Genomic DNA, 12,202 nt, shown 5'->3' on the forward strand with positions numbered 1-12,202 from the left:
GGCAGCATAAACTCCAGGTGAAAAGGATCCATGGTAAACCTTTGTCCTTGCTCTGAGACAAGAACCAGAAATCAAGGCTGTGGAAGGTGATGTTACCCAACTACACTAGTAAGTTTCCTGCAATATTTCAAGCATTTATTTCTACATCTTACCCAGTCTTACTTGGGAGATAGTCATTGTGCTGATTAGAAAAGGCCACAAACAATGTAACACTGATTCAAGGATGCTAAGCAATAAACCCCCATCAAGATACAACAGAGGCAAATTTCCAAGTGGAACACTTTAAATGTATTGCAAAATGTACAGCATTTATTCACATACAGACAAAAAGGCACAATTCTACTAAATATTTCAACAACAACAACAACAACAAAAAATACAGCTGTCTTCAACTAGTTTTATAAATACTTCCAAAAGGGAAGGGAGGAGGGGAGGGGAAGAGAAATAAATACAGGATTGGGCCATGTAATATAAAATAGTCATCTCTACATATACTTTAATTTCTGATTTTCTCTTCATGCACCTTTTTTTTTTTGTAAATTTTAGCTGAATGGACACCAAGCTAGGCACATAGTGAAAAATTTTCTGTACAAGGTTACAAATGTAATGACAGATCTGTCCATTTTAAAATAAGTTTTGTACATGACATATATAACCCTTCATTTAGATTTTTGTTTGTTTATAACCTAACAAATGACATTCCAGGCAACTTTACAAAAGTTTAACTAGCCTACATTTTGACATAATACACTGATCATAATGAAAGATATGTCTTGGTCAGTATGCATGAGGAAAGGTAAAGCTGAGGGGAGGGGAAAGATGGGGCATCACTAAATGGTTCTATACCAACAAAATGCATGAAGGGTGATTTGGGTTAGTCGATGCCATACTTGGGGATTCTTCCTAAACAGAGTACCAAGCATGGCATGAAACTAACTTGCACAGCTTATCATACTGCTATAAAATCGTGCTCTATACCACTTTGCAGTTTGGGGCAGGAATTCTTTTTTAAAGCATGGGGTAGCTTTTTGTGGTTTTTCTTTTTCTTTTTCCTTTTTTTGTTTTTTTTTGTTTTTTAGTTTTTTGGTTCAGCATAACTTGGGAACATTTGAAAGCTTTTCAACCTAAATATGGGGAATAAAACAGATAAGGCATTATTTCTGCACAAAACTAGCATTCATAATAGTGCAAATGAATCTGGTACCTCTTAAAATGGTGAGAGGTCATTACTAGCATCAAATTTAGGTTTTCTTTCTATGGCTTTTCAAATTATCCCTCTATATATTCAGCCTTCACCCAGAGATGTTGCTATAATCAAAAGTTTAATCAACTAAAGAATCTACCTTCTCCTTTTTCCAGGAAAGGCTTTATGTTCAGATACAAAAGAAAACAACCTGCTTTAAGTCACCCTAAGAGTGAATAGAAAATGCCAATTCACCAAAACCCTCTGATAACTGTAACAACATGCTTATCAATACACTAGTTTGTCAAAAGGAAGCTTCTCCCACCCCCACCCTTACCCCCTGTATTTCAAGAACAATTCAAGTCAATCTAAATTTAGGTCCTCCTGCTCCCCCTTCCCCAAATATCTATTAAAATATACTCAGAAAGTTAAGACAGTATGAAAATGTAACACGATGGGATGCATTTGATAACTTGCATAGCAAGATGTAATTCAATATGCCTTTTTTTGTTGACAACCATCTGGAAGACTTAGAAGTTAACTGCAGAATTCAATCATTATTCATTTAAAATATCAGAGTTTTACATCCTGCCCAATGGAGGCAGATGTGTATATGAATTAAAAATGTGAACACTGAGATCGATATTCTTAGGAGCAGTCTTGGGGTGAATGGCTAGGATTGGGGGTGGGGGAAAAAGCAGGGCTTGTTCCAAGTGCCCATAATTTCTAAGCCTTGTTGCTATTTAAACTTTCCTTCTCTGAATTTGACTTACGAGTACATTGAATTCCAAAGAAAATTTACATGACCCTAACACTACCCACTGTCTTGTTACATATGCACTGTACTGAGTGCAAAAAAAACATTACTCAAATGAAATGCTAAATTTATTATTATTGCTGATAATTTACTTACTAGTTATTGCCATTTGCAATTACAAAGTCCAACTTATGAATTAGTATCAACTCTTGTCAGCTACAAAATCTATTCCAGGATAGGATGCAGTCTCTTTCCTGCATAGGTCTGAATGAAGAGCTAACTGCAACTTATTGCCTTTTTATTTTATTGTTTGTTTTCAAAAATAGAGATATGTACATTTAACCTATTTAGCTAGGTCCTTTATTATTATTATTATTATTTTCAAAGGAATCCTTTAGTGTTGGAAGCCTGGATTCCCCAACACATACCATTAGTGCAAACCTGATTGCCAGGCCTTTTAGAGTTCACCACTCCTGCCAGATTTTAGCACAGTCCTGCAGGAACCTAGAGTGCCATGTGACTTCCAACCTAGCGTGGGGAAATAATCATGGGGAAGGTGGAATGTCAGGAGGACAATGAGTAAAACTTGGACCTCAAGTACCCTTTTTAACACTACACAAAACTATCCTCATGGATTAATTCTCCAAATTTGGACAGTCTAAGTCAATTTTCAATCCATGAGCCATCACAGGCTGAAGGCAGCAATAGTCTTTTATTTGAAATCACCATGCAGCAGCGATTCTGCCCTGCCCCTTCAGATTCCTCCAGTGACAGCCTCTGTTAAAATACATTCTTTTCCACCTAGTATATTTATCCATAAACTCCCCTAGAGTTACAGAAGGTTCAGAGCTGTTGTGTCCTATAACACGACAAAGAGGCTTGTAGGCCAAACTATAAATGTGACTTCAAGAGCTATCATAATCCAAGAAAAGTAGTGTAATGGGTTACTCCATGGTGTGTGACAGTTTTTCAAGGACTATGTTTTGACTTTGTACACACAGGAAATCAAGAGTTTGTGCTTTGGGCAAAACGGGGAGGGCAGTCAAACCTTGCCATTGCCTATCTGCTAACTGGGAACACTGAAAACCTTGCCCTTTTCTAAAGTCTTTCATTCTTGTTTTAGTGTTTAACTCAAGATTCCATCCATAGCAGTGTCTCACATGAAATCTACTCTTGTGTTTCCTCAACAGAGTTGGAAATAAAGAACATTTAAACTTCTTACAACAATGAGTTATAAATGACTTTGAAGAAAAAAAAAAGTTGTCCCAAGTGCAAGTAAACATGTTTGTACAGCTCAGGAATAACTGGACATCAGCTTGTTGATTCAGTGAGAACTCCCCTCTCCCACATAAACCAACAACCCTGTGGGCATCAGCAGGTGGTGGTGACTCTACCGACCCTGTTGCCCCCACCCACCCCGTGAATCCTGCTGTTCCACCATCAGGAGGCTAAGATGCTTCTCCTGATGATGTCCGTCCTCCTGGTGATAGTGCCATTGGCATTAAGCCTCTGCTGTCTACATTTCTTTTCAGACGCCTCACTCTCTGAATCGCTCATCTCCACATCAGGGATGTACCCGTCATTCTCACTGTCTGTCTTTAGTTTGCTTTTTGCCCTTTCCTTGGGTGAAGCTCTGCCCATACCCAAGTAGGGGTAGTTGGAGTGCTGGCAGCAGGCATCCTCTGGGTCCTCTCCCTGCTGCTGCTTCTCTCCCTTCTTTGGAATTCGGAATCCCCCCCAGTTCTTCACTGGGCTAGCAGGTGTGGTAGGCACTTTGACTGTGGTCCGGTTACAGTTTATTTTGACCAGAGACCCATTGCATTTAGGCACTAAATCTTTCCTTGTGCCCGGTGCTGACTGTCCCATCGCGGTGGGATTCACAGCCCTTTTGTTTTCTGATTGCCTCTGAGACAGGTCTGTGGGTCTCAGAGGCTTGTGATTCTGTTTTGAGTGTTTAAGGTCTCCCTTGATGAAATCACACTGAGAACGATTGTCTCTTCTCTTCTGGTGGTCTGACAGTACCACACCATTCTTCTGTTGTGCTGATATAACATGTGCTTCTGCAAAAGTCTTTTCAAAATCCAAAAAGGTCTCTGGGATATCCATCCCTTCTCTTCTACTTGAGAGGTCTGCCTCCTTTAGCAAGGATTTGCCTTCACTCTCAGGGCCACTTGGCAGCCGTTCCCGCTTATGAGACTTTTTCAGGGAGTGGACCAAGGTGGTGCCCATTTGCTTCCTGAAGAAAGCGGAGTGCCACTTTAGGTCCTCTATCTTGGGTGCATCAGGACCCAATGAAGGACTATTAAATAAAAGCATATTTTCCAATGAGGAGGAGGAGCAAGAGGAAGAAGGCACACCTAAAGCCAAGAAATCACACAAAAGGTCAGATCAAACGCCAGTTCAAAAGAATAAAATCCCAGTCTTAACAACAAATGTTGTGACTCTTCCACCCACTTTTGTCAAGCAGACAAAAAGCAATTGACTATTTTTTTCAAGTTAAGAAAACACATTTTAATAGCAAAAGAGAGTGAAGTTGACTTCCCTTCAGAATCTTCTCAAGTTTAATTTGCATAAAAGCATTGCTGCAATTCAGACAAGCTTGCATGAAACCACTGCCTTCTTAAGGAATAAAACACCTTCACTTTGTCCCTCACAAATAATAATTTAACTTGATTTTGCAAGGTTGAGGACTGTCCTTTTAAACATTCATAGTTCATCTTAGTTGTAGACTTTGAAGACGTATTCCATCCTAAATGCTACCCTTGGGTCATATTATTAAGATCACAGGATTTGGCTTTGCATCAAGCAGGTTTTGACACAAAACTATTTTCACGTACCCATTCTTCCATGGCATGTGAACAAATAGGAACAATGGGGACCAATGGGGACACCCCCTCCCCCCATGGGGGAACAGTACAGAGCAGAACAGAATTAATCACAGTCCTCAAAAGACTCAATAATGCCCAACTGCTCCCCATGTACCCTTCTGTTCCCCCATCAGGAGGCTAAGATTCTTCTGGTAACGTCCATCTTCTGGGGATAGTGACGTTAGCATGAAGCCTTTGCTGTCTATATTCTTTTCAGATGCCTCACTCTCTGAGGTCACTCATCTCCATGTCCTGTCATTCTCACTTTCTTTCGTTTGCTTAGATATCAACAGACATCTATGCTGTAAAGACACCTTACTCAGAGCAGAAGCTAATTTGATCAAGATTAGCATACTGTCTGATTCTGTAGTTATGACCACCAACTGACAGGGTTTTGTAAGAGTTTCTCATTTTGGAAACATCCATTTTCTCCCAAGGCCAAATCTTAATGATAACTGAATTATAATTCTACAACCAATGAATGAACTCTGCCAAAGATTGTGTTTCCTTAACTGAACCACCTAGGAAAAGGGTTCTGAAAGGTAAGAGAAATAAATGCCATCTTCTTAAATCAGATGTCCCACCCATCATGTCATTTAGAAAAAGTATTGACCTAGTTTGGTTGTTTTGGGGTGCTCTTTGATTTCACTGGTACAACAAAGAGCTTCTTAGGAAACTCCCTCTAACAATGCAAAGCAGGTTTGACACCTGCTCCAGTCTTTAGGGATTGTCGGGGACATTAAGATATTCAGTGACTTGACCAGGGTAACACAGAATGCAGGTGTTTCTGACTAGCTGGCTAGTTCTAAGTACTGTTATACAGACTCTGATCTACTAACTTTGTTGATTAAACTTTTTGTCTACTTTGAAGGTTAATGCCAACTAAATTTCCTTTCCCATTCAACAAACTGATTCTGCCTATGCTCAAAACAGTCCACGTTTTCATCAGGCTCCCTGAGTGAAGCCTGAATCCCTGAACATCTGCTTTGTTTTGTTAAAAATATGAGTTTTTAACCTGGGGTCTATGAACTTGGTCTTTTCATTGTTGTTGTTTTTGATGCCTGTGTTTCATTATAATTGGTTTTCTCTGAAATCCTATGTGAATTTTAAAACGTTCTGAGAAGATTTCTTCAGGCTTTACCAAAACCGTCAAAGGGGTCCATCACACACAAAAAAGGTTAAGAATCTCTGCACTAAAAAGTGCTGATTCTTGATTTCCTTGTGAGCCTGGGCACATCTTCTTTTGTTTTCCTTTAATCACATATTTTTGGTGTTAGCAAGAAAACACCTAGAAGACTGAAGTAAAGTGAAAGTAAAATGAAAAAAAAAAAGAACCCAGAAGCATTTACACTTTACTCTCTTTGGTATCCCAGAGTAGAAGTAATCTATTTTTCAAACATAACCAGCATGGATTTTTACCTCAGAGTGAAGTAGAAATTTGTTTTCCTCTTCTTCAATATATAATATATTGAAGCACTCCTGAACACAGACAACTATATTACTAGACTGTTTGAAAACATGTGCTAACCCAGTTATAAGTCTCCCTTGCCCTGTTAATAACCCAAGCTATGAAATATGAAAAGCTGCCTACAATAGCCATGAAAAATGACTCTTAAGTAAAATCAGATGAAAATGTATTTTACAAGTGTTTTTTATAAGCAATCATTCACTCTTTAACAACTTAACAGTAGTGACAAAAAGCCCTCTACAAATACAAATGCTGAGGTACAACTGGTATTAATGATGCCAAGCAGCAGCGGCTAAGCATCTGTTAAATTAAAAGGAGTATACTCTAAATCAGACTCTTATGTGTAAGTTATTTACACTGGCATAAAAGGGCAAAATAGAAAGTAAAATTATATTTATTATTTCAACAAAACACACTCCAGCCCACTTCATCTACTGCCTAGCCCATTCTACTCTCCCCTTGGAAACTTTGCTTTATTTTCAACAAACTACCTTAGAGATTTTCCAATCCACATTCCTTTTAGCTTCAACCAAAACATGGCTATCCTGGGAATACCACATCCCTTACAACTTTCTCCACTGGAGGCCATACATCCTCTTCTTTCTAATTCATGGCCAAGAGGAAAGAGTGGCATATTACTTACTCCCTACTGGTGCTCCAATATCATCCTTCTATCAATAACCAATGTTTGATACCCTTGAATTATATATAATTCCAGATATGATCTTATTTCCCATCCTGGTTGCTATTACCTGTCAACATTCAGTGTTTTATTAGTGTCTTTGATGCCTACTTTACAGTCTTCCTCTATCCTTTCCCTGCTAACATCCTTGTGGACTTCAATATTCATGCTGACAACTCCTCTAAGAACCTGACTATATAATTCTTTAACCTTTTTCATTCCAACAACCTCTCCATATCACTAGCATGGGCATACTTTAAACCCCAACTTATTTGAGAACTATACAACTTCCAAGATTCAAAACTTTCAAATTCCACTTTGACCACAATCTCTAATCCCTATACTTCATGTTTTCTTATTCACGGCAAACCTAGTCTTTATCCTGACTGTGATTTCTAGTACCCTTGTCTGATCTCTCTTCTCCCAGAGCATCTCTCCCAACTCTAATCCCACTTGCTTCCATACTCATCCTTAAACCCTATGCTGCATTTGCTATTAACCTAGGATCCTTTGCCCTTCTGACGAGTCATTTCCAACCTGTGAATCCTCATCCTTCATCTCCTATCATTTCACTAAAGATTGAGGCTATCCTCTATCAACTCAGCTCTCCTCCTCTTCTACTTAAAACTCTTCAGTAGCATCACCTATCTCTTCTCCTTCCCCTGGTCACCAGAAACATCCATATTCACTCAGGCTAGTCTCTTTCCTTCCTGCCTTTTCTCAGTTCTTGCTCCCAGTCTCCAATGGCTCCTAACCATTATCCTACAACTCTGATCAAGTTTTTTCAGTTCCTTTTACCCATCCATCATTTTCCTATCATTTTCCCCTTTACTATTAAACTTTTGTCATCTATACCTGCTATCTCCACTTCCTAACTTCTCATTCTCTCCCTAACATGATGAAATCTGGCTTCCTCTACCATCATGCTATTAAAATTAACTCTCCTCACATCAAAAAAGGGGTATACAATTATTTTTGGTGTATGTCAGTATATCCATTTGTATTATCTATCATCTACCTGTTAATCACCTGCTTTGCCCAAAACAGGGATTCTTTTTAACCCAATGGGGGACAGGGTGGTATACTGAAAAGTATCTTGGCCTGGGAGTTTAGGATTTGAAATCTCTTTCAGATTCTATCATTAACTTGCTATGTTATCTCATGAAAATCATTTAACCTTTTTGGACTTCAGTTTCCTCATCAATCAAATGAAGGAGATAGACTAGAATTCGGAGGTGGGGGGAACCTGCAGCCTCGAGGCCATAGATTCCCCAACCCTGGACGAGATAATGTCTTAAGGTTCCTCCCAGTTCTAACATTCTGTGACTTTTAACTCTATAACTCCACTTTATCTTTTCTAATAGTTATTCCTTCCACATCAAGACTTTTCCCATCATGGTTCTGATATAAGAAATTAAATGGAAATTTGGGGGGAGTTTTGCAGAAGCCACAGACAATACATGAAGGTCAGGAGATGACACAGAAAAGTTTAGAAACTCAGGAATGCATAAAGTATATGTATAGTATTGTATATCAACCAAAATCTTACAATAAAGTACCATAAACATCCCATAAAAGAAAAAATTCAGACTTCTTCTCTGGTCCAAATGCAAATTTTCCAGATCACAGGAATTCCCTGCCCCTAACCCCCACAATGTGGAAGGGATAACTGTATATTCTTCACAATCCTAAGAGAATAATCTTTCTTGGGGCAGCTAGGTGGCACAGTGGATCCTGGAGTCAGGAGGACTGAGTTCAAATCCAGCCTCAGACACTTGACACTTACTAGCTGTGTGACCTTCAGCAAGTCACTTAACCCCATTGCCTACCCAAAAAGAAAAAAAGAGAGAGAGAGAGAATAATCTTTCTTGGGCATAGATCTGGTAATATTACTCTTCAGAAATCTTTAGTGGCTCCCTATTTATTGCCAACTCCCTAAAGTTCAAATATCTCTGCTTATTGTTCAAGGCCCTTCACAATCTAGTGCCATGCTACTTGTCCAGCTTTGTGTCATGCAGAGCATGAACTCTATGCACCAGTCAAACAACCATTCTCATTCCCTAGATATAGTCAAGTTTTCCTGCCTCCATGATTTTGTTCATGTTATTCCCTATGCCTGAAGTCTTCTCTCTTCCTTCTTCGCATGCTAATTCCTATTCACCCTTTAAAGCTGAATTCAAACACCTTATCACTTCTCCATCCTTTACCTCCCACCATTAATAATCTTCTTGCACCAGACATGTCACTTTGTTTTGCAATTCTCTAATGCGATCATCATGAAATATTACGTATTATAATTTCTTATCACCTACTAGAAGGCTGAGACAGTATCTTATCTGGACTTCCCTTTTCCTCTGAACCTGGCACCATACTCTGTATACAATAATGGCCTAATGTTTATTGAACTGGATTATAAGTTTACACAGCAAGACAGACACCTTTTTATATGTGCTGCCCTAATTAAAGGAATGCCATTTCAAGTTCTGCTAACATTAACACTAGCCAGAAATATTTACAAAGTGTTGACTCTTGGGAAGAAAAGTCAAAATTTGCTATTAAATTAATACTACTGAATGCCAGTACTTTGAGGATGTGGGCGATTACACTATTAGCCCAATTAATAAACTGTCTCTTTTCCCCCCAGGGGAGCAGGGTAGAAGAGAAATACTTAAATTACCATTAGTCACACTGTACTGTACTCATTCAGTTAATGTTGGCATTAGTCACAGTTTGGGCTTTAGTTTTAAAATGTGTCAATAACATGGACATGTGTTATAACCCAAGCCTACCCAGATGAGCTACATACAGAGAACTAGTGGCAGTTATTCAAAGAAATGCACATGTAAAATTACCTTTGACTTGTCTTAAGCTGAATGAACAAAAGAAGGGGAGCCTTTATAATAGGGGTTCTTAATTCTTTTCATGTCATGAACCTCTTTGACAGTCTAGTAAAATCTACGTTTTCACAATGTTTTCAATGCATAAAACACAAAGGAACCCAATTATATTGAAATAAAGATATAATTCTTTCCCATCAAAGTTATGGGCCCCTTGAAATCTTGATAAGAACACAAAATTATATTAACTACATCCGTTAAAGATTAAAATTCTAAAGATAAAAATTTTTAAATTTTGTCAATTTTCTATCAAGTTTGGTCACCCTCATATGCCCAAATGTTTACTTTAAATATAAAAAGTCTTAGTTCTTTAGACTCTTACCATAGGATAGAGAAAACCCAATGAAAGTCTATTGTGCAGACTTCTGGACCTATGAGGGCTTTCTTTCATACATACCTGAAACTCTTTCTTGTTCCAAAAGCTTAGAGTAAAGATTGAATATCTGCTCTTGGACCTTGCACACAGACCGTTTAATCTTTTCCCTGCGAGTCACCATGTAAGTGAGATTCCGAACCTAGAATGCAGAGAGAACAAAGCCTATCAGTAACACTTCACTGCAACAGTAACAAGTACTGAGACTTTTTTTTTAAGTAGAGAGAGAGGCAAGATGCCTTCCAGAACAAAAAGGGTGATACTAAAGGTTTTTAATGTTTAAAAGGCATTGTAATCACTCTTTAAAAGCCCCCTTGGGCTGCTGGCACTGATCTCCCCCTCACTTCTCTGTTCAGGCAGCAGGAACACTGCTGGGGAGAGGAGCTCGACTGTGGAAAGGGCATTTAGAGCGCTAATGAATGCTCCTGCCTCCTACCATTCCCTAGCCCAGCCTACCACCACATTGGGAACAACTTCAATATAAGATAACGGAACCTCTAGGAGGTTAGTACATTTGGACTGCCTTCCAATTGCCAAAGGACTCTCCTTTTTCTTTCCTGCCATCTCCATTTTCAGAGCTCTGTGAAAGTTTTGCAGCCAAAATTCCAGCACTGACCCATCTGATGCCTCTACTGTCCACTTAGCCAGCACCTCGTGGCCTGACAATATTGAGATAGTTCTAGAGTTAGGGGAGGCTGAGAAGGAACCCACAAACAAGATGCCCCCGTGTAATGCCTGCTGGATTCTTAAATGCCCCAGGAATCTAAGTAATGCTCCCACCTAAGGTGTTTAGAGGTGTGAGACTGCCAGTGTGCTTGTAGGGAATTTTCCATTGAACATTCTCATGGGGATCTTACCTCCAGCTTTGCCAGCAATTTGCCACACAAGACAGTCCAGCTCTGTGTGTCCAAGCACTTCAATTTGGACAATGAAGGATATAATGCTATCTTGTTCCCCTTCTGGTTTCTTTGTAAGCCACTGAGAAGCACATCAAAGTGCCAAGAGCCTTATGAGGAGAAGCCCCACACAGAGCTGCTGGGCCTGTAGTTCAGTCACAAATCAAATATGCTATATGGGTTTACCATCTACCAGTGTCTGATGCCAAATTACAAATCGCTTAACTCTCTCAACCTTATTGCATTGTAAGTCCTTGGACTACTCCCCAAACTTTTAACATCCCTCGTTCTAGTGGTCTTTTAGAGCTACAATTAGAAAAGGAGCAGACCTTATACAAGGATAGTGACACTTTGTGACTGGCGAAACTGATTCTTTCTGAAACTATTCCATGTTTTAATGGATTTACTCCATAAATTCTGCAAGAAACTAGAGTACAGGCACTGACATTAAACCTTTCAGTGAGAAAAGTCTCAAAGGCATTCCTCTCCTGAAATCTCTATCATACAAGCCCAACCCCCTTAATAAACTTTTACTATCACAGTGATACAAGACACAAGGCAATCATGTGCTCCATCTTCCTATTACTTTTTACTCGTGTCCCTACAAGGTTTTTCATCTGATTTTGGAAACTGCTTCTTTATACTTTGACTTAAATGGCAAGAGTAACTCAAAGCAACTCAAAGATCCTGCCATTTGGTCTTATTGATACCAATGTAACCTGAATGAGAATATTCATGTGGGACTCTCTGTAATGTGTGGTCACTTCTCCTAAAGTTCATCTAAAATGCTAATGTTGAATCATTATGCCATGGCCCATGACCAATAATCAGACTTTTTTGCCCCTGTATTATTCTACTTGTAATTCTCTGAACTTGGGCCAAGGAATTTTCAGTTTCAAGAGCACATAAGTGAATCACTAAGAGAAAAGAGATAGCTGTTTTTCATGTTTCAGGCATGGTATGATTTCCTGATCCACAGCAAATAGCCTTCTCATTGACTGTTAGTATCTTAAAAAATAAAATAAATACTAACTTTCTTTCTAACCCTGTCTCTTGAGTTACTTTTAGGGAATCCTCTT

At 39.0% G+C, this 12,202-nt stretch overlaps 1 protein-coding gene across 6 annotated transcripts in view; it reads right to left on the reverse strand.

Annotated features, from left to right (window-relative positions):
• Positions 1-265: 265 nt before the first annotated feature.
• The window catches only part of JADE1 (jade family PHD finger 1), an 86,767-nt gene continuing 74,830 nt past the window's right edge, over positions 266-12,202 (reverse strand). For all 6 annotated transcript variants that reach the window (XM_020974018.2, XM_020974019.2, XM_020974020.2 and 3 more), the window contains 2 exons: positions 10,252-10,369; positions 266-4,297 (listed from right to left, as the gene is read on the reverse strand). In XM_020974018.2, the coding sequence (XP_020829677.1) occupies positions 3,381-4,297; positions 10,252-10,369 (1,035 nt within the window). In that variant the 3' untranslated portion in view covers positions 266-3,380. The remainder of the gene's footprint in view (positions 4,298-10,251; positions 10,370-12,202) is intronic.

This window comes from Phascolarctos cinereus, unplaced genomic scaffold (assembly GCF_003287225.1).
Source record: "Phascolarctos cinereus isolate Bilbo 61053 unplaced genomic scaffold, phaCin_HiC Scaffold_9;HRSCAF=440, whole genome shotgun sequence".
NCBI classification, from domain to species: domain Eukaryota; kingdom Metazoa; phylum Chordata; class Mammalia; order Diprotodontia; family Phascolarctidae; genus Phascolarctos; species Phascolarctos cinereus.